The sequence below is a fragment of the Gracilinanus agilis genome, chromosome 2, assembly GCF_016433145.1.
Source record: "Gracilinanus agilis isolate LMUSP501 chromosome 2, AgileGrace, whole genome shotgun sequence".
Classification (NCBI taxonomy): domain Eukaryota; kingdom Metazoa; phylum Chordata; class Mammalia; order Didelphimorphia; family Didelphidae; genus Gracilinanus; species Gracilinanus agilis.
In genome coordinates, this window is record NC_058131.1 from 15,590,021 (window position 1) to 15,613,799 (window position 23,779).

The 23,779-nt window shown below is 40.7% G+C and overlaps 1 protein-coding gene across 1 annotated transcript in view; it reads right to left on the reverse strand.

Annotated features, from left to right (window-relative positions):
• PPP2R2A (protein phosphatase 2 regulatory subunit Balpha) overlaps positions 1 to 23,779 on the reverse strand; it is a 74,225-nt gene that overhangs the window by 25,890 nt on the left and 24,556 nt on the right. The window contains exon 3 of the mRNA XM_044663014.1: positions 6,724 to 6,821. Within this exon, the coding sequence (XP_044518949.1) occupies positions 6,724 to 6,821 (98 nt within the window). The remainder of the gene's footprint in view (positions 1 to 6,723; positions 6,822 to 23,779) is intronic.

Genomic DNA, 23,779 nt, shown 5'->3' on the forward strand with positions numbered 1-23,779 from the left:
CTGGAGAATATAAAATACTTAGGAATCTATCTACCAAAACAAACACAGGAATTATATGAACATAACCACAAAACCCTTTCCACACAACTAAAACTAGATCTAAACAATTGGAAAAACACTGAGTGCTCATGGGTAGGACGAGCTAACATAGTAAAAATGACCATCCTACCCAAATTAATTTACCTATTTAGTGCTATACCTACCAAACTACCAAAAAACTTTTTTACTGAATTAGAAAAAACTATAACAAAGTTCATTTGGAAGAACAAAAGACCAAGAATATCAAGGGAAATAATGAAAAAAATATGAAGGAAGGTGGCCTAGCAGTACCAGATCTTAAACTGTACTATAAAGCAGTAGTCATCAAAACAATATGGTACTGGTGAAGACACAGAAGGGGCGATCAGTGGAACAGACTAGGGGTAAGTGACCTCAGCAAGACATAGTCTTCGATAAACCCAAAGAACCCAGCCTTTGAGACAAAAACCCACTATTTGACAAAAACAGCTGGGAAAACTGGAAAACAACATGGGAGAGACTGGACCTAGATGATCAACATCTCACACCCTATACCAAGATAAACTCAGAATGGGAGAATGACTTGGATATAAAGAAGGAAACTATAAGCAAATTAGGTGAATACTACAGAATAATATACTTGTCAGATCTACGGGAAGGGGAAAAAACAAATTGGGAAAAAAATCTTTCTAACAAAAAACTCAGACAAAGGTCGAATTACTCAAATATACAAGGAGCTAAATCAATTGCACAAAAAAATCAAGCCATTCCCCAATTGAAAAATGGGCAAGAGACATGAACAGGCAATTTTCAGATAAAGAAATCAAAACTACCAATAAGTACATGAGAAAGTGTTTTAAATCTCTAATAATTAGAGAAATGCAAATCAAAACAACTTTGAGGTATCACTTCACACCTAGCAGATTGGCTAAAATGACAGCATGGGAAAGTAATGAATGTTGGAGGGGATGTGGCAAAATTGGGATATTAATGCATTGCTGGTAGAGTTGTGAACTGATCCAACCATTCTGGATGGCAATTTGGAACTATGCTCAAAGGGCTTTAAAAGACTATTTGCCTTTTGATCTAGCCATAGCAATGTGTGGATTATATCCCAAAGAGATAATAAGGAAAAAGACTTGTACAATAATATTTATAGCCGTGCTCTTTGTGGTGGCAAAAAACTGGAAAACGAGGGTATGCCCTTCAATTGGGGAATGGCTGAACAAATTGTGGTATCTGTTGGTGATGGAATACTGTAAGGGGGAAAAAGGGTTTTTGGTTGAATATATTAAAAGGTTGGTCGTCAGAGAATTGAACAATTATCAATCCTCAATTAAGAATAATCTCAAGTCAAAATTGGCTTTTATGGAAGTTTATTTACAAATTAAGGAAAGAGGAAGTAAGAAAATTAGCGAGAATAAGATAGGATAAGTGATCTAACACACTGAGTAAATTGCTCCAGCCCCTGACTCAAACCAGGCAGATTTAACTAGTCCTTAATTAGAAAAGGTCAAGCCTTGAGCAGAGGGCCAGAGGCACAAAAGCCCCAGAGGTGTATGAAGTAAGGCTTCAGCCACAGAGTGTCTTTGAAAGGAAAGTTCCTTAAGAGAAGTTCAGGAAGATTCAGTCTTGACACTCACCACGTGGAACAGTCTCAGTCACAAATAGCAGAAGTCCCTCAGGTTCCCTTCACAAAACCAGAAGCCCTTTGACTCACTCAGCTCTCTCTTTTTAAAGGGGTCACTTATGCCTCCCTCCTAGTTTGCGTGTCTAATCACAACAGATGTTCTCTTAGGACTGTCTAGGGGGCAGTCAGTCAATTCTGATTCGTCACCCACCCTAGCACACATGGGTTACAGACCTCCCAAAATTGGAGATGTTCTCACCTTTGGTGATTAAATCTAAAGATGGGCAGTGTAGATTTAATCTAATTATCACAATACTGTTATGTTGAAAGGAATAATGAACTGGAGGAATTCCATGTCAACTGGAAAGACCTCCAGGAACTGATGCAGAGTGAAAGGAGCAGAATGAGGAGACCCTTATACACAGAGACAGATACATTGTGGCACAACTGAATGGAATGGACTTTTCTACCAGCAGCAATGCAGTGACCCAGGATAATTCGGAGGAACCTGTGAGAAAGAATGTATCCACATCCAGAGAAAGAACTGTGGGAGCAGAAACTGAAGAAAAACAACTGCTTCAACTCATGGGCTGATGAGGATATTATTGGGGATGTAGACACTAAACAATAACTCTAGTCCAACTATCAAATAATATGGAATTAGGTCTTGATCAATGATACATGTAAATCCCAGTGGAATTATGCGTCGGCTAAGGGGGGTTAGAGGAGAGGGAAAGAACATGAAACATGTAACTATGGGAAAATACTCAAAATTAAAATTAAAAAAATAAAATAAATGTGAACTGACCGAAAATGAAAAGAACATCAGACTCGGGCCTTAAAAGATGGGAATGATTTTCTCCTGTCACTGAGTGACCTTGAGCTGGCCTTGGTGATCTCTGCAGCCCCTTTTTAGTAAAAAAAAAAAAAAAATCTATGACTGACCCTCCAGTTGTGTGTGTGATGGGGAAGAGAACCACATATTAATGAAAAGTCATTAAATGCCATGAAATAAAGTAAGAAACAAGTATTTTCAAAAAACCATTTTATTCAATCTTGGTCAGCTGATGGTTTCAGGTAGTCTTTATTGTTCAATAAGATAATGCCAATACTAAATCATGGCTAATTGTCAGACCAGCTGGAAAATATAGATACATTGTAGGCAATACAAAGAAACAAGTATGATATGCTCAGGAAGTAAGTCCCATTCTGGAAGAAACAAAGCATAAACCATCTGATCTAGATGGAACCTCTGAGGTCCAACCTCCTTATTTTAAAGGGGCCTCGAGCGATGAGGTGACTTGCCCAAGACCATCAAGTTAGTATCAAAGCCTCAATTTTAACCTGAAGTCTTTGACCCAGGTTTTTAAACCTGAGGACCAACAGTGAAAAAAGAGAAACATCTGCTAGGTTAATGAATCACCCAGTGGTCTGGGTAGACTAAAAGGAATGTCTCCCTACCTTGAAATGATTACTGAGATTCTGGGGATTAGGATCTCTATTAGGCTACAAAGAGTGAACAAATAAGGGAACTCAACAACTCCAAATATTTGATTTGGGCTGGTAGAAGGCCCAGAGGAATAGTTCTTGTTTCTTCTTGTGGGAGATTAGAGACAGAAATCAGTAGATTTCATATATTAGAAGAAGGGTACTTAGAGATCATCTACTCATCTAGTATAAATAACCTGGGGAAACAGCAAAAATAGTTTCTCCAACAGCCCTCGTGGATGGTCTTCCAAAGCTCTCTAGAAATATTTCCAGGAATGGAAAATCTTCTGTTCAATATCTAAAGAAGATCAATTTAAGGGGAACCTAAATAGGTTCTGCACAGAAAATAAGAGTACTCAGTAATGGGAATGAGATCAAATCAACCTCCCAATATTAAATCAAATAAAGTGACAAGTGTATCAAAACACAGGAGGAATCAGAACAGCAAGGTAGCACAGTGGAAAAGCACAAGGTCCAGAAACAGAAGGACCTATGTCCAAATCTGGCCTCAGACGCTTCAGAGCTATATGACCCTGGGCAAATCACTTAACCTCCATTGCCTAGTCCTTACTGCCTTGGAATGGATACTTAGCATTGATTCTAAGACAGAAATAAGAGTTTAAAAAAGAAAAAAGGAAAGAATCAAGAGGGATATAAAAAATTTTGAAGTAAAAAACATCCAACACACAAATACAAGGTAATATACTTTGATACACACTCAATGATAATTAGTATATTAATCCACTAAACCAGTGGTCCCCAAACTTTTTTGGCCTCCCCCCCTTTCCAGAAAAAATATTACTTAGCCCCCTGGAAATTATGAAACTATTTATTGAACTCAGATAGAATGTAATACAAAAAAAGTGTGGCCATCACCACCGCCCTGGATCTCTGCAGCACTCATGGGGGGGGGAGGGAGGGGCGCGCCAGTAGCATCCACTTTGGGAATTACTACACTAAACTATAACCTGTTTTTGTAAAGCAAGAGGAGGAGAGAAGATGGGGAAAGCCCTATGAAGAAAAGAGACTACTAAGACAAACTATTTGTAGACATTAGGCCATTCTTAAAGAGTCAAGAAAAGTAAGCTGTGGATTTAAAACTATAGGTAGTGAACATCCATACTTAAGGCTCTGCTACACAGCTTGTACAGATTACATGTTTTTGATTTGATTATGTATATATGACATCTTATTTTTTTCAACCCATACTTTCTGTCTTACAATCAATACTATGTATTGGTTCCAAGACAGAAGAGCAGTTAAGGACTAGGAAATGGGGGTCAAGTGACTTGCCCAGGGTCACCACAGCTAGGAAGTGTTTGAGGCCAGATCTGAACCCAGGACCTCCTGTCTCTGGGCCTGACTCTCAATCCACTAAGCCACCCAGCTGCCCTCTATATGATTTATTTTCAAATAAGACTATCTCTGATATAAGAGATTTTTATTCCTTTGTGATTGGCATGGTATAACATTACTCTCAACATAGCCTTCTAGAACCACTTTGGAGTCAAGCCAAGGAGCCTGAGTTCCTGAGCACTCAAAGACCCTCCCACAAACAGGGGAGAAGACAACATAATCCTAGGAGTTTCCCTGGAAAATCATGACTATTCTTCGTGCATTACTTTAAAAACAGGCTGAAACGTGCATTCACAATTACTAAGCCTAATGTTAATCTTCTCCACCAATGGACTTATTCCAGAAGATGGTCATTTGGATCCTTTCTTTTTACTGAAGTGTCTATAATAGTAACTCTTAAAGGGAAGTAACTCCTTTTGCAAAGTATTCTGACTTTGGGATTTTCCTAAACATTTCCAGGCTTTATAAAAATACCAGTAACTTTACTTCTTACTTTTAGTGTTAGTATAGTGGACTTGCAAATACTGGAAGAGAGGAAGAGGCTTAACAAAACCTCAACTACACAATTATTTATATGAACAGAATGTTACAATCAGCCTATCTTTTCTTTAAAAAGTCATTATTCACTTTGAATTAGATTTTAACAAACCTCACTTAAAATCTCCCCCAAATGTGAAAATGATGTCATTTTTGAGGTGAAAGACCTCTAACTAAGCTTAGAATTAACTACTTGTATTTAAAAGGGAAACCTTCATTTAACACTAGAAAATGTTTAAATTCTGAATATAAGCCTATGTTATACAAAGATAGAAGATTCTTTAAGAGAAAAATAGCCAAGTACACCCTTCTGTGGTTATATTTATGATCAAGGTTTTAGCTAACTAGAAACCCAAGCACAGAGAGAAGAAAGGAAAAAAACTCCTTCTAGATTCTGCCCTGGGCAATTCAAAAGAAAAATCTAGACATTTTCAGTTTTGTCTATCTATCAGATGCTATCAATCATTTCTTTTAACAATAAATTACCTACCTCACTGGGGTGTTGTGAGGATTAATTCATTAGTGTTTGTAAAGCACTTTGAGATCCTCAGGTCAAAGGCGCTATAGAAGTGCAAAGTAGCAGTATTATTACCAGGTTCTTGATTTCCATAAGGAATTTCCCAAGCTTTCAAACCTCTACCCAGGAATTTTTACAGCAACAGACCCAGCAGCTTTTTAGCACTTAACCCTTGGTGGTTTGGTCTTAGAACACCCAATGGTGAAGATCCAACATCAGAGCTGGACAGAGGATAGAAAATGCCCTGGAAACTCGGGGCTGCGCCTATGGCTAAATAAACTGCCCAAGCTTTACTATGGAGCTGCAAAAGGGAGGCCAGGGCCAAGAGGCAAACAAGGAAACAAGTCATACTAAGTATGTGCACCATTTTGATGGGAAATCTAGTCCATTGGATCTTGGAAGCATGTTCAGTTCTAGCCACATCCCTCAGTCACAACATTCAACACAGCTGTCAGGCTTTTTGCTTTGTAAAAGCAAGGTTGGAGAAGGTTCTAGTAATCAGCTCCACTTTGAGAAAAATTTTATCACTAAATCTGGAAAAATGTTTCTAAGCAATACCCAATTTATTCAAATAAGCAGAATCCAATTTAAATATTTAGTTTTTTCATGCCTGAATGTCATGCAACAGGCACTTAAAACACTGACTGCTAGTGAGCAGTTAAAATGCAGAGGTCTAAAAGGGACAGCTCTTATGATTTAATTTGGCAGCAGCTTTAAAATTGAGCACAAGAGGAGGCAGCTGGGTGGCTCAGTGGATGGAGAACTAGTCCTAGAGACGGGAGGTCCTAGATTCAAATCTGGCCTCAGACACTTCCTAGCTGTGTGACCCTGGGCAAGTCACTTGATCCCCATTGCCGAGTTTGAAAGAAGGCCTCAACTAGTTCTCTTAGTCAATTTTCCTAAGACGTTTAGGGAAAAAAAAAAAGTAAACTAAAAAAGCCAACTATGGAGAAAAACGCTAAGCCATTCGCTAGAGATATTTTGTCTGGTCTCTGCCATTTGGATCAAAGATTAATCTATGAAAAAGGCTTTGCAAATCTTAAGGCACTTTGTGTTATTACTGTTGTCATTCATATTATTTGCTCTTTCAAACAGTGACCCCAGGCAGCCAGTCTAAGAGGAATGTACTGTTAACAACTCCGACCCAGGGATTCAACATTAAACTTGAAGAACTCACCTCCTGCTCCTGTTGGAAGATGACGACTCTACCTCCTTTATCTCCTGTTGCTAGCAATTCTCCAGAATGGTTAAATTCTACTGTAGAAATTATATCTGCTGTATAATCAAAAAGAAATAAGAAGTCAGTATTTCTTTCCTGAATCAATGCCACACAATTCTCAGTCATAGAAAATAATGTTTAAAAGAAAACATTTACTCACAATCCAAATAATCAAGCAAAGCTTACAAACAGATTTTGATTCCTTAAGTTTAGGTAGAAATTGTCAAACCTCAACAATCAAAAACATTTCCCTCAAATAAATCATGCTATGATATTATTAATAACTTAAAACAAAAATAATGTACTATCCTAGTTATCTGATCTGTATGGATGTTAAAAAGCCTTTGCATTTAGCAGAATTAAGAATTGATGTTTCATTTTATGTTCATGGAAATAAACCATTTTACACTTTAAAACCCTACCTTACTCCAATATCCATTGTTTACATATATTTAGAAAACTCCTGTGCCATTCCCCAATTAACAAATATTCAAAGGATATGAACAAGCAATTTTCAGATGAAGAAATCAAAGCCATCAATAATCATATGAAAAAATGTTCTAAATCACTCAGAGAAATGCAAATTAAAATGCCGAGGTATTACTTCATACCTACCAGATCGCTGGCCAATATGGCAATAAAGGAAAATGGCAAAATTGGGGCACTAATGCATTGTTGGTGGAGTTGTGAATTGATCCAACCATTCTAGAGGATAATTTGGTACTATTCCTAAAGGGCTATAAAACTGTGCATACCCTATGATTTGGTAATACCACTACTCGGTCTGTATCCCAAAGAGATAATTAAAAAAGAGGAAACTACCTACTGGCATAAAAATATTTATGGTTTTTTTTCCTAGTGGAAAAGAATAAAAAACGGAGGATGCCCATCAACTGGGGAATGGCTGAACAAATTGTGGTACGTGTTGGTGATGGAATACTACTGTGCTATAAGAAATGATAAGCAAGAGGATGTCAGAAAAAGCTGGAAAGATCTGTGGGGACTGATGTAGAGTAAAACAAGCAGAACCATAGAGAGCATTGCACACAATAACAGCAATATTGGATGATGACTATCTCTGCGAAAACTTGGCTTCTCTCAGTAATGCATGATCTGGTACAATCCTGAAAGACTTATGAGGCGAAAGCTATCCACCTTCAGAGAAAGAACTGTTGGAGTCATCTTTTTATATCAGTTTGTTTATAGTTCTATTTTAGGGTTTTGGTTAGGTGTGAGTGTCATCACAACAATGACCAATATGGAAGTGTGTTTTACATGACAATAAAAATAAAATTTAAGTTAAAAAAAGTTTACTAGTAGATATAGGAATATTAAAATCCAAAAGACATAGGAAGATAGGAGGCCCTGGGTGCAAAGGCAGCCTCAGACACTACTTCTTACTTGGAAGCAATACAGTATTGACTCTAAGATGGAAGGGGGGAAGGGAGGGAGACAGACAGACAGACAGAGCAAGTGCTCCTTCCTATAATGCCTGTCCAACATGGCAAAGGCTGTGTTAGACAGGTAGTCAAAGTTACACACAAAAGCAAAAGCCAATTTTGGAGTGAAGTTCAAATAAGGTAATTATTTTTTCTTCCCAAGTAATACAACAGCTATTTTCATGATGAAGAAAATTCTAAGTCTAAGAACCAGGTCTTACCATGAAGAGATTATGTTGAAGGTTAGGTATATTTATTTACTACATGTTATTTAAACAAACTCTCTTAAACAAAGCATTCACACAAAAAGGAAAGGTGCTGAGTCCTATAAAAGTCAGTATGAATGTTGTTTTCCATATTTCTGAAAACAGGAGATAATCCTTTGAAAGCTTTAATATATTCTTGTCAAATATTTAGTGTAACAATAATATATACACATGTATGTGTGTAAATGTATATTTAAATTAAAAATTCCTAAGCCTCAAAACACGACTGTAAATCTACATTTTGTTACATTCCCAGTGAATGAATCATTTTCATTTTGGAATTTTAATCTAATAAATCTCTAATCTGACATCATCATATAAAATCCTGATGAGAGAATATTTTATCTCCAATTCAGTTTTGAGATATATGTTTATGGGTCTTACTCCAGAGAAAATAAGCTTGTTAAGCTTAGGGACTAGTCTATGTCCTTGTATTCCACAAGCCAGTCAACAAGCATATAGTAAGTACCTACTAGTACTAGGCACTGTGCTAAGCACTAGAGATCAACCCAAAAGTGTATGATTGAAAAAGGTGATGAGCTCAGCTCAAGAGTAGGGCTACACTGGAATGGTAACTTGGATTATTAAGAGACGTGGTGCAGAAGAACCTCAGCAAAGCTGCCCAAATCTTCTCTGGAGAATTGAACAGAGAAGAAGCCATGGGGGCAGCTATCTGAGGCACCTGGGAATGGGGGAACAGGCAGTGACATCATTAATAAGATCAAGAAGCATTTATTAAGGTCTCTCAGTGCTAGTATTGGTGTCAGACTGGGCAAGGCAAAGGCAAAATGGAAGCAAACTCTGATCTCTAGGAGTTTGCATTCTTTCCTGGGAAGAAGTTCAATGTCTATACTCCAGTCCTTAGGTTCAAAAAGAAAGGGGGGGGGGAGCCAACTGCAAAAGGATGGAAGCTATATGGGCATGCATAGGCATATTTCTTTTCCTATTATAAGAAGACAGGAATTTTAATGGGATACAGGCTTAATGAGTCTTCTTAAGAGCAGTATTAGTGTGTGGAAGATAGACTGAACTGGAGAGAAAACATAGGCAACAGGTTATGAGGACTGGAACAAGAGAAGTGTCAGTGAGTCAAGAAAGGAGCTGTAGGAGATAGTCTGAAATAATGGGATACAGCAATGAATTAGATTCTATGGAGTGGGTGAAAATGAGAAGTGAAGGATGACACAAAAACAAGGTGACTGCAAAGATTAGTGCCCTCAACAGAAACAGGAAAGTCTGGCAGGTGCAAGAAGAGATTCTAAAAGAAGATGAGTTTGTTTTAGATGTGTTGATTTTGAAATAAGTACAGGAATGTTCCAAAGACAACTGGTGAAGCAGCTGGGAAGAGACTGAATTGAATATACAGATATGGGAGTCATGAGAGATAACTGAATGTATGGTAGTTTGTGTAAAGTATAGACAGTAAAGAGATTTAGGATGACAGGATTAGAGTTTTAGAGAGGAAAAGAGCCTTAACAATTGAGTCCAGGCCTCTTATTTTACAATTTGAGGAAACAGAGTCAGGAAATCAGAGTTGGAATTTCAAGCCCAGCCTTCTTGGCTCCAGAACCCCATTGGGGAGAAGGGTGTGCTCTCTGGGTAATGATGATCTGGCACAGGGGCCAAGGGAAATCAGTGTAACAAACAACAGGAGGTGGCCAGCAATTTCAAATTTGGGAGAAAGGTTCAGGATGAGGAAGTTTGAGAAAAACCTTCTGGAGGGGCCACCAAGAGGTAACTGTAGAGAGCAGTTGTAGAAAGTCAGAATGAAAGGCTGAGGGAAGAAGGGAAAATGCCAAGCCAGTTTAGGCTGTTTTCTCTAAGAGCGAGCAGAAGAAAGATCAAAGACGAAGGTGAGGGACATGGGAAGGGGCAAGGACGTGTATATGTCTTTTAAAGGAAGGAGAAGGCACGGAAGTGTTTGTAGGCACCATGGAAGAAGCCAACTGATAGGAGGAAAGAAAGGAAGGGAGAGGAGTGTGGGGGCAATCTGCTGAAGGAGAAGGAAGGGGAAGACCTTGGTGAGAAATCCCCCATTCATATCAGAGACTGCAGGGAAGGAGAAAGAGGCAGGAGGGAAGGCACTGGCACTGTCTTAGTGAGGCAAAGAAAAGGGGTACTCAGGCGAGTAGCCTCTAATGAAACAGTTTCAATGAATTTTGTAATATTATATTTTGCTGTTATCCTAAAATTCTAATTAACTTACAGTGATATTACTAATAATCCAGAGCAATTCTCACCTTTGCAAAACTCATATTTGCTAGGAAATCCTAGTGTTGGTAATATAGAGCAGCTAGGTGGCACCATGGACAGTGCTGTTCAAATCCTAACTCAGACATTTACTGGCTATGACCCTGGTAAATCACTTAATCTGTTTGTTCCAGTTCCTGGATGGAAAAATGAGAATAACAATAGTCTCTCATGCCGAGGTTGTTGTGAGAATCAAATCAAATTCATAAAGCACTTAGCACAGCGCCTGGCACATAGTAAGTGTATATTACATATAGATATTGGTTTTTGTTGTCATTCATAGATATATAAATGATGGGGAAGTGGCATCTGACCCAAACATAAGAAAATGTGTATGTGTTGGGGAAGACACGATAGTTGTCCAAGTATCTGAGGAGCTGGAACATCCCTGAAGAGCCAATGCAAAGACAAAGACACTGGAGGGGAGCTGGAGGGGCAAAACCCTAACAAATCACTGTATCCACACAATTAGAACAGGATGACTGCAGAAGGCCAGGTGGGCCCCCTCCTTGGAAGTCTTTAAGCCAAAGCTGGACGAGATCCTTTTCGGGCAGAGGCTGGGGGCCACTGAGCTACAGCCAGACAACATCTTCCTGGGAGCGTTCATGGAGTTTCTATCTATGTAAAAATTCGCTCTGTCTATTCCACACGAGCATCCACAGTGCAGTTACCATCCGCTAAAAGTATTTGTTCCAGGAAAAATCAGAGGATGGTTCGTACCTTTGAATATCTGATGCCTGTGACAGTGCAGTTTTGTGCTTACCCAGGAGTCCCTAGTTTGAAAATGAGAAATAACTAGCTATGGCAGGCTGTGAATCAAGAGAATTTAAGCATGAAGCACTCCCTGTGTGCCAAGTACAGTGCTGACCAGGGGACAGGGGTGACTGCCCACCTCTGGCTGCCCTCAAGGAGCTCCCCTGATTCAAAGTTATATGTTAAAGGCCTAAGAAATAAGCACAGAGAAGGTACAAAGGCAGGAAAGAAAGGCTTCAAGGAGGAGGCAGCATTTCAAGGAGACTTTCAGGCCCCCCAGAATGGGAAAGGCTGTTCCAGGCCCTGTGGCAGACTAGGCACAAAGGCAAGGGAGCAAGCGCAAATAGAAGGGACGTCCTGGACATCAGGGAACCCCCAGAAGAGAAGGCCCCAGACTGGGGAGAAGTCTGAGCGCTGGGACAAGAAGGCTCTGACACCCCGGGAAATCAATTGAAAGGCATTCGAGGACCCTGAACTTGGAGGAGCCATCGGGTCGGGCAGCCACCACACAAGGCACCCCAGGAGCTGACTGGAGGGTTTGATGGCAATAGTTCAAGGGGGTGATGAAAAGATCAAGGAAGAGCACGCCTGTTTTAACGGCTCACCTTCAGTATTAGAAGCAATTCTGGGTTGTCAGTTCCAAGGGAGAAGGGCAGTAAGGGCTAGGCAATGGGGGAGAAGTGACTTGTCCAGGGTCACCCAGCTAGGCAGTGTCTAAGGCCTCATTTGAACCCAGGACCACCTGTCTCTAGGCGCAGCTTTCCAACCACTGAGCCACCTGGCTGCTTGCTGGGTGTTTTTAAAGCAGAGCTCATATCTTAAAGCTTTGCTCCTAGAAACACTGAGAAGTGCCAGGAAGTTAAAAGGAAAGAACACGGGTCATTTCCACACCCTTTCACAGAAAGCTCACAATAGACCAAACAATATTTTGCATTTCTGTGAATTTTCCTGAGGCAGAGCCCATCCATACTAGTCACGGTTCTAATCAACAGCCTTTAGCAGCAGTTCTGCTGACCACTTTCTCCTGGGGTGTCCATCCCTGGCTCCTCAAATCTCCCACTATGCCCAGGGACTTGGGGCAGACTTCAGCAGACAGGGAGCTCCTCCTGGCCCAGCCCGTCCCTGGAAGTCTGTCAGATCTGGTCACCCACATTAGAGAACCCTTGCTGGCCCAAGCATTTTAGTGGACAGCGAGGAGCCCAGTGTGCCTAGGCTAAGGGGGCTTCAAACTAAATACACATGGAGGTCCCTGAGGGCACCACCAAACCCCTAGTAAAGGCTTTCTTTAGCCAGCCTGGCTTTGCCAGTATTTCCACAGCTTTTTAAAGCGTCCCAGGAGCTTCCCCAATATGGTTTTATCTAGGTGGCCGACCCAGAGGCGGGTGCTGTTCTACTCTCAGGCCCATTTTACAAACATCCATTGAGCCCTGACGCACTGGAGGGGCTTAAAAAACCAGGCCAAGGGGACGCTGACAGAGAGAAAAGACCGCCGAGGGCCAGATCGGAGGAGCTGGAGGGGTCTAATGGTCATAAAGGCCAGAGGTGAGCTGGCCAATGTGAATCCCACAGCTCTGAGGGGCAAAGGCTAAGGTTTAGGTTTCTTTATTCTCAACTACTTCACCAGGGACATAAAATGTGGGGAAAATTAAATAAAAGATAGGAATTTAGGAATTGTTTAGGAAACACACACAGCACGCAGGCAATTTCCAAAGGTAACTGATATACAACACTTTTCTTCTTAAAAAAAAAAAAAAGCAAGAGAGATGAAAGATGACATGGCCAATGATAGGAAAAAATACAGATATGGGTGATTTAAACTATAAAGTAAAGCAGGAGTTCAAAAGGCTAATCCTAAAGATTTCTTCTAGAACACTGAACCCAGGGCCTATGTTAGAGGCACAAAACTGAACTTAGTTGTCATTTGATCTGTAACAAAAAAGGAAAGGAAAAGACAGGCAGGTCCCATCAGCATTCCTGCACCTCAGGAGACCCCACCTGTTGGCTGGCATCACTAAGAAGAGAACAAATAGCTGCTCAGGGAATGATTCTGGGCAAAAAAATTTTTTTTTTAAAATGCTACCATCTGTTTTAGAATCAATACTGTGTATTGGCCCCAAGGCAGAAGAGTGGTAAAGGTTAGGCCATGAAGGTCAAGTGACTTGCCCAGGGTCACACAGCTGGGAAGTGTCTGAGGTCAAATTCGAACCCAGGACCTCCCATCTCTAGGCCTGGCTCTCCTTCCACTGAGCTACCCAGTTGTCCCCACCCTCAATAACTCTTGACAAGCTACTGCAGCTTGTCAGGGTTCTGGGGGGCTTCTAAGCTGTCGGATGATGGTGCCGACAAGCCAGTGAGGTCATACATAGGGTGATGGGACCCTTCCCTGACACCCTGCCCCCACCCCAATACCACATCTGGAGACACAGAGCCAGCATTTTGCATTAAGGGGAAGAAGATAGATGCAGTAGGGATGAGTCAAAATACTACTGGTTGCTGTCATCCTATCAATTTGTACATATTCCTGACCTAGTTAACACCATGCCAATAACTTTAATTCACCCAATTTTTGTCCAACACTTGGTATAGGTGAGCCCCTGGGGCCAAGAGTACAGCACACAGACAACATGAGAAATGAGTACCACCTACAAACTTAGGTTATGAATTGGGGAGGCGGGGAGGAGGGAAGGCAGCCGGGGAAGCCTTTGCTGAAGGGTCATTTGAGTTTGGCTTTAAAGGATGCCCAAGATTTGGGAAGGAGACAAGGAGAATATTCCAGGTAGGAAAGAGCATCATTGCATAGGAAGAGGGTAGCTGACGGGAATGATGAGGGAAGTTATCAAATAATACAAGTGGAAAAGAATCTGAGAACAGCTAAGACAGAGTAACATGGCAGACAGGGGAAAGCCCAAGTCAAGCTAAGAAAGTTGAAGAGAAGTCAGCTTGAAAGTGAGGTAACTAGTTTCATTCACAAAAAGCCCATTTTGAACAATCTGAGACTTAAATTGTAGAACAGGTTTATCTGTTGGCATCCAATACCTTTTGGGGAATGAAAATTCTACTTTCTTCTCTAACTTTATCAGTACATCTTCCAAGAGAGCTATCAGTGCATGTGAAAAGTTCAAGTCATAAGCTGGAAGACTATGTTCCCAGGCAGGGAGAAGGGGAAGTATATAATCTGCCTTCCTCCTTTCCATCTGTCAAGAAAATAAAAGTTGGAAAGAAGCAATTCTCTTCAACAGATAAGATATCCAGGGATGACTTTCAAACATCTGAAATGTAAAAAAACAAAGGAAGAGTAGAAAACAGATCATTATTAGGCATGAAAACCAAAAGGCCTGGAACACAATCAAGGGTCCTAAAAATGCCTGGATCCCAAATGATGCTTAAAGTTTTCCACTGGCAGCAGTAAGTTCTGGACAACCAAGAAATCTAGAAGTCTTACAGTTTAGTGACTCAGTTATTAAGTGCTAATACCATGATCCATCATGTAACTTTGTATGTAATACTGCATGGTCTATAAATATGGAGGGGGCAGCTTTCTCAGTCAGTAGTTTTGATGGGTATCTCTTTTAATACACATGATACTCTCAGACAACTAACTGTTATCAAGCAACCCCAATACATCTTTCAACAAGTGAGTGAAAGAGAAAACTAAGCACATTCTATGCTTACTGAAGCTTTAAATTTTTTCGCAATTTCCCACAGTATTAAAACAAATCATCAGCAACTGGAACACATACAAATGAAACCTTGCAAACGTGAAGAGAAGTTAATAAAAAGGATTCCATGCTGTTGACTAAAAACAGAGGCTCTTTTGCCATCTCATTCCCCCAAGGAGTTGAATGGTAGCTATCACTCACTCTCCACATCTGCCTATCCTCTCGTTTTTACAGTTTAATCCCAGGCAACATAAGCTAGAATCCAGATTTATTCTGCCCCAAAGGCCCTCCCACTCTAAATACTGTCACTTTAATTCTCCTGCTAGCACAGCAGGCTGGCCCGAAGAGGCCTGGCAAGCCAAGGCGGTATGTGGTGGCCCTGCCACAGTGATTAGGAGTTGTCGCAGCTTCTGCCCTTTTGTAGAGCATCTACTACACAAATGAATTACTGGTAAGCTCTCTTTAGCACAATAAACATTTCCCCCTTAAAGTGTCTTCAAACTAAAAATACACAATTGGAATTTTTTTAAAGATGCGTGTGGTGAGCATAAACATACACATTCACATACATATATGCCTCTATTACTGTTCCAGTTAATTTCATAGACACAAAAAAAGAACACATCAATGAGATATAAATTAAAACATGCTGCTCAGAAGCAGCACCTAACATTTTAGTAACATTTTCCCAAATAACCTCTTCCAATCTTACTTAGGTCAAAATTCAAGTGAATCAATTTTATTAGCTCTGAAATAGAACATATTATCAAACATTTTTTCCTAGCAGAATTGTGTGCCATTGAAAATAAAGCCAAGCAGCTGACCAATCCTTTGGAAATCAGAGAACTCACCGTTAAGAATATTGTTATTCCCGTACCTTGGTCAAAGAAACAAGCAGACCTCAGAGCGCTGCTTTTGGACTGGGCAGATTTAACATTATGGGAGAATTGACAGGGGAAGCATTTCATCTTCTGGGAACACTGATTTGATTGTGTATTTTCATCTGTGTTAACACCCCAGTTGCCAAACAAAACGAATGCTGGTCTTTCCTTGAATTTGTAAACAGAATCCCAAAGCTAATTATGGCCGGGGTTATGCGGCACTGGGTGGCCGGCAGAGCAGAGCATCCAAGGAGGATCCGTTGCGGCGGCGGCTGCCGCTCCCCCCCCCCCCCCAGCTCACGCTATTTTCTGCTCGTCTCTAAGTGGTGGGCTTGCAAACAGAGAAGGTGACATGCACTGCTCAGAAGTCTGCGAAAGTCCCGTAGCTAAAATCTGAAGGCTGAGGGCTTGGTAAAAGACACAATTTTAAAAAGCTGAGACGATCGCACTATAATCTAAAAATGGAACACTGCTGAACACTCTCAAAATAGAAAAAAGGGGAAAATGTTTTAACTGCATGGAGCATTCGAGTGCTTTCCTCTACTCAATGTCACAGAAGGCTCACAGGAACCTGCAGATACTTAGTTCCAAGATACTTTGGCAAAATCAACAACTTGGGGTCTATTCAAGAGCAAATGCTGACAGCGCCCTTTAAACCTGTGTTCTCCTGTCTTTAGCACTCTTATCAGTGCAGACGTAGCCCATCACTAAGCTAACTCCATACCCCCCCATTTGACTTCAGAATGTAATGTTGGGTTTCTTGTTGATGGAGGTGGGCAAAGTGAGAGGGAGCTGCATCCCTGTGGTCTACATTTCTATTCCTAGGCCAAAAGAACCCAAATTTCTGTAAGAACTCTTCCATTTTTACATCTTGGACTGTAGGACCTTATAAACGTGCTAACACAGATAATCAGGAGCTAACTTGGTATCACAGGTTTAGGGCTGGAAGGCCTGGACCCTCTAATTCATTTGGCAAATGAGAAAATGTGAGGAAAGGAAAATGAGGTACTACAATCACAAAGGGAGAAAGTTGAACCTAGCCCCCCATCTCTAGATGCTTCACTATTCTTTATCTCAGCCCAATTTAACAATTCAATGTGACAACCATCATTCAAAGCCTATGTTCCAAACAACTGCAAAGACAAACATTAAAATAATAATCCCTGGCCTCAAGAAGTTCACACTAACACTGCAGTGGTTATGACAAGCTCCCCTACCCAACTGTAGGAACACTGGGAAGAATATTTTGGGGCTGATGGAGCAGAGGAGGCAACAACTGAGCTGAACCTCAGAGAAAGCCAATCTTTCAAAGCTGATACATATTACCGTCCTTTATAACCTGTTTTATATGATTATACCATGAAGAAAAAGGTCCTCACAGACATGAGATAATTGTTTGAACTTGAATGCTCCAAGCTGCCCCTTCTGAGGCCTTAACCTTCCTCTGGGCCTCCATCTTCTCAGCTATAAAACCAGCTGGACTGGATGGCCTTTGAAGCCATCTCCAGCTCTAAATCTATGATCCCAAAGAACACTTCAAAATTAGCTTTGAAAATACTTTTATTTTATATTAAATATATTATTAAATACTTCATTAGTACTATATAACAGCAAGTGTTATGGTATGCTGTGGTAGATCTCACCCAAATTATATGATGCTGACCTCTTGAGTGCCATTGGTTTTTCCAAGGGATCCTCAAATCAATCAGAATCCAAACCTAAGATCTATGAAGTTGGTTTTAAAAAAAAAAAAGATTTTTGATAATTTTATTTCAACATAATTGGTTTCCTTTGTAACTCCATGTATTTTATTTTATGCATTTGAAAATATTCTGAGAAAGCGTTTGTAGGATTTCACTAGGGCCTGAGGGCTGCTGAACCAGATGTAATTGGGAAATGTTTAACAAAATAAAAATACAATAAAACATAGGTGACACAGTGGATAGAATGCTAGGCCCATAGTCAGAAAGACTCATCCTGAATTCAAATCTGGTCTCCATCACTTAAGTATCTGTGTGACTCTGGCAAGTCACTTCAACTTGTTTGCCTCCATTTCCTCATCTGCAAAATGAGAAGAAAATGGCAAACCATTCTAGTATCTGCCAAGAAATATCAAATGGGTCAACAGAGTCAGATTTGACTGAAATGACTAAAGAAGAAAACATAATGTTAAGTCAGTATGTGGACTCCAAAGATCTATTTTTACTTGAGTTTGACATCAGTGCTCCAAACTATCTCACACATAAATTGTTCAAATATACATAGGGGATGTGATTAACAAAATACACATTCATTTAAAACTATTATATTCATTGTTAAAACCAGTGGAAATACGCATCAGCCATGGGGGAGGGGGGAGCTCGGTGGGTGAAGGGGAAAGAGCATGAATTATGTAACCATGTTAATAACTTTTCTAAAAAATAATATTAATAAATGTTTAAAAAAACTATTATATTCATTGTAGCTTTTTATCAATTATCAACTAATTCTAATAACAGAAATAGTAGGATATGGGGGGGCCTGTGAAGGTCAGCTGTACAATTAACTACCTGCATGACACCAGAAAAGAACATTCACTTTTTGGGATCTTGATTTCTTGTTCTGTAAAATCAAGATTTGGTATACTGGAAATAGCTTGAGTCAGTTGCCTCTGACTAAAATCTTGCCTCTACCACTCATTTGCTGAATGACCTTGGACAAGTCCGATAATATTTGTGGGCCTAGATGAGCCTCCTGAGGCCAACTCCTGCTCAAAAACTACAATTGTAGTGATAAAGGATTGGAAAGGGAGGGGATGCCCATCCACTGGGGCATGGCTGAACAAGCAGTGGCATATGATTGTAATGATATAGGATCATGTTCTAAGAAGTGATAAACAGGAGGATGTCAGAAAAACCAGGAAGTTTTATATAAACTGATACAGAAAAAAATGAGCAGAACCAGGGGAACACAACACCACCAACACTGTACACTGAACAACTGTGAATGATTTAGCTATACTCAGCAATAAATTAATAATGCAAGATGACCCCAAAGAAGTCATGAAGAATAATGCTATACAACTCCAGATAAATAACTAATGGATGCCTAATTTAGACCAAAACATACTGTTTTTCAGATTCTTCTGTTCTGAGTTTTCTTCCACAAAATGACTAATATGGAATTTTTTTTTTTAAACCCTTGTACTTCGGTGTATTGTCTCATAGGTGGAAGAGTGGTAAGGGTGGGCAATGGGGGTCAAGTGACTTGCCCAGGGTCACCCAGCTGGGAAGTGTCTGAGGCCGGATTTGAACCTAGGACCTCCCGTCTCTAGGCCTGGCTCTCACTCCACTGAGCTACCCAGCTGCCCCTATGGAAATGTTTTACATGTAGAACCTGTATCATACTGCTTGTATCTTGGGGAGAGAAATGCGAAGGCAAATTTGAAACTGGAATACAAAATTTATAAAGACAAATATTAAAACTGTTTTTACATCTAATTTGGGGGAGGAGGATTAAACAAACAAACAAATGAATATGCATGCATATATATTAAAAAATAAAACCATCACTAACCGAACGAGATAGAAAACATTACAAGATGTAAAATGAAAATTTGACTATAATAAATTTAAAAGCTTTTGTATAAACAAAACCACAACCAATGTAACCATGATTAGAAGGGAAACAACTGGGAAAAATAATTTTTTTAAACAAATTTCTCTGATAAAGGTCTAAATTCTCAAATATATATAAGCCTTTCTCCAATTGACAAATATTCAAAGAACATGAACAGGCAGTTTTCAGATGAAAAAAATCAACACCATTGATAATCATATGAAAAAATATTCTAAATCACTCTTGATTAGAAAATGCAAATTAAAATAACAATGAAGTATCGCCTCATGCCTATCAGTTTGGCCCAGATGACAATAAAGAAAAGTGAAAACTATTGGAGGGGATATGGCAAAATTAGGACACTAATGCACTGTGAACTGATCCAACCAATTTGGCAGGCAATCTGGAACTATGCCCAAAGGACTATAAACCATGCATATACCTTTTGATCCAATAATACCACTACTAGATCTGTATCCCAAAGAGATAAAAAAATGGGGAAAGGACCTACTTGTCCTAAAATATTTATGGTTCTTCTTTTTGTAGTGGCAAAGAATTGGAAACTGAAGGGATGGCCAACAGTTGAGGAATAGTTGAACAGATTGTGGTGTAATCATGGTCATAGAATACTACTGAGCTAAAAGAAATGTTGAATGGGATGATTTCAGAAAGAAATGGGAAGACCTATGTGAATTGATATACAGTGAAATAAGCAGAATCAGGCAATACTGTGGAATGATAAAGTAGGATAGACGGCTATTCGGCTATTCTCAACAATACAATGATCCAGAATAAGGAACTTAGGACAAAAAATGCCCTCCATCCCCAGAGAAGCAAACTGTTGGAGTTGGAATGCAGATCAAAGCATATGATTTTTTACTTTAGGTTTTGCATGATAATACATACAACCCTGATCAAATTGCTTATCATCCCTGGGAAGGGGGGAAAAAAATGGAAGGATGGAGACCATATGGATCTTCTAACTTCTGAAAACTTATATGGAAAGTTGTTATATATGTAATTGGTAAAATAAAAAAAAAATAATAAAAAGGTATCATCACCTAACTCTATGAAGAGTTAATAAAGTTTCTTCTAGCTTCAAATCCAGGGAAATTAGAAGTGATTCTATTAATTTCATGCTAGATTCTTTACTATACCACAGGATTACCACCATTCCCAGGAAACAGAGTCACTGTGCGAGGCACACAGGTACCACTGCCCACTGCAACGCTGTTGTCCACCTCTCCCCCCAACTCCTCTTCCCACATGGAGGTGCCCGGATCGAGGCTCTCTACTAGAGCAGAGAGCTTTTAAACAAGAAGGGACTTAGAGACTCTCGAGGTCTCCAACATGAAGCGACTTGCCCAGGCGGCCCAAGATGAACATGGAAAAGCCGCGTTCTACACTCGCATCCTGGGATTCTCCATCCTGAAACAGCTCATGCCGCCCCATCACCTGGGTCATGGCGAGCACCAGCTGGGATTTACGGTTCTGATAGGTAACAGAATCCGTCTTATAGTCAAATAAAATTTCATCTAAAAGAAGTGACTCTCCAACACACCACAATCCTTCCACACCTCTTGCCACGTGATTCTAGTGCACGTTTTACCACCAAAGGTCTCTCACGAGAGGTCCATCTCCTCCTCCTGTTCGGTCTGAATCCCAAGACGATCAGTACAGATGGGGCTCCTCCTTCCAGACTTAGTTGTATGTCTAGATCCATTTAAGTATTCTATTTCCTCTTATTAGTCTAGGCAGTTCACATTTTTGTAAATATTCATCCATTTTTCCCATGCTGTCAGTTTTCCTGGCATATAACTGGACAAAGTAATGCCTAATAACTGCTTTGGTTTCATCTTCAGTGATGGTGCATTTGTCCCTTTTCTGATACATTCTCCTCATTTTGGGTACTGGGGATTGGTTTTCCTTTTTTCTTTTTAATCAAATTAAACATTGGTTTATATATTTTGTCAGGGTTCCCTTCTCCCTCCATACACACAGTTCCTAGCTTTATTTCTTAGTTCAATGTTATTCTTACTTTCAATTTGATTAATCTCTCCTTTGATTTTCAGGATTTCCATTTTGGTGTTTAAATGGGGATTTTAAATTTGCTCTTTTTTTTAAAGTTGCACACTCAATTCATTGATTTGTTCTTTTACTAATGTACACCTTTAGAGATATAAATGTTCCCATAAGTACTGCTTTGGCTGCATCCCACAAATTTTGGAAGGTTGTTTCATTGTTGTCATTCTCCTTAATGAAATTATTGATTGTTTCTATGATTTGTTCTCTAGAAGATGCATTCATTTTTTAGGATCAAGTTGTTTAGTTTCCAATTAACTTTTAATCCATGCTTCTACAATCCTTTATTAAATGGAAGTTTTATTGCATTGTGGTCTGAAGAGGGTACATTTAATATTTCTTCTTTTCTACTACTGCTTTGAGGATTTTATGCTTTAATACATAGTCATTTTTTGGTCAAGTGTTTGCATATATTTTTGAAGTCTCTTACACCACTTATGTCAAGTCCTTATTAGTGACCTGCATTCTTTCACTGTAAAGTTTTTCTGTTGCCTTATTTTTATCATTTTAACTGCTGAGATATTTTAAATAACAATGCATATAAAGAGCAACTCCATTGATGGAGAATTTTAAAAGCTGTCATTTCACCCTCCCAAACCAAAGACTGCACAGTCTCTGCAGCTGATCTTATTTAATATACAGAAACCAAAGGCAGAGCACCACGCTGCTTTGTGGACGGGCTGAAATCTCCCTCAGAATCCTGGGCTTATCAAACATTATTAGAATGCTGTGAAGACGACAGTGAAGGCAGATTCTGCTATGGGAATAGAGGAGGGGAAGGGGCCACACCTGCCTATAGACAGGTGACTGAGAATCTTCTAGAAGCCAGCCAGCATCCATTGTAGTTTTATAAAAAAAAAGGGGGGCTAGGTGGGGCTCTGGGGAGAGCGCTGGGCCTGGAGTCAGGAGGACTCATCTTCTGGAGGTCACATCTGGCCGCAGGCACGGATGATATGTGTGACCCTGAACAAGTCACATAATCTTTGTTTAACTTGTTTGCCTCCATTTTCTCATCTGTAAAATGAGGTGAAAGAAATAGCAAACCACTCCAGTGTCTGCCAAGAAAATCCCAGAGTTAAACATGACTAAAATGACTCAACCACAAAACAAAATTAATAATACTCTCATCCCTTTTCCAGGAAACTCCAAGGACATCTGTTTTACCCTGAAATAAGTATGCTCAACTAAAGCCTAAAAAAGCTGAAAAAACGAAGTTATTCCAGAGAGATGCTCGTCTTCTCTCCCGAGGAGTTGTTTCTAGAAACAAAGAGATAAAAGCGAGGCACCATCACCAGACAGCTGCACATCAGGCAAAAGTCTCCAAGTCTGAACTTAGGGAGAAAAGTCTGTTTTGGAAAAGCCTCCAGTGTTGGCAAAGGGGAGTCGCAGCTCTTGGCCCCTCCCTCTCTGGCACGGCCGGCCGGGGGCAGCAGGAGCACCGGGGGGGGCCACTCAGAGTCAGCAACAAGGGCAGAAAGCTCCCCCGCAAGGCCCGAAGTGGACAGGGGGCTTGGGGAGGAGGCCAGAGCCAGCAGCACATGGTGCAATCTCAGCGTCCTGCCTGGGCAATGTCCGGGCCAGTCCCATCTAACCCTCGGCCGTCCAGTCTGTCCCCTCCCTCCCTTGGCCACATGCTCAAGCCTGGGCCTCGAGCCGCTCTCTCAGGCCCCTGGTGGGTAGAAAGGAGGTCCCGGGAGCCCTGCGTCTCAGGCGCGGGAGGCGGAGGACGACTCTGGGCCGCTTGCTGGCCCCCTCCTGTCCCTCCATCCCCTGTTCCTGGGGGATCACGTGGCTGCTCTACCACTGAATACTGGAAAGGACATTCGCAAAGGTCGGGTCAGGGGCTCACAAGTCTGTAAGCCAGAAGTCGGGACCACAATGAGGTTCCTCGTGTCTCACTTTCTGCACCAGTAAAACGGGAGTAACTCGGGGGAGTCCCGGGGCATCTCCCGGCAGGTGGCTCGGAGCCTTAGAGCCGGATGAGCAGGGGGGAGGGGAGGGGGCACCTCGAACTCGGTGCGTCCAAAGCAGAATTCATCGTTCTCCGGCCTCCCCTCCGTGTGGTCACTCCAGCCCGCCCGGGCGAT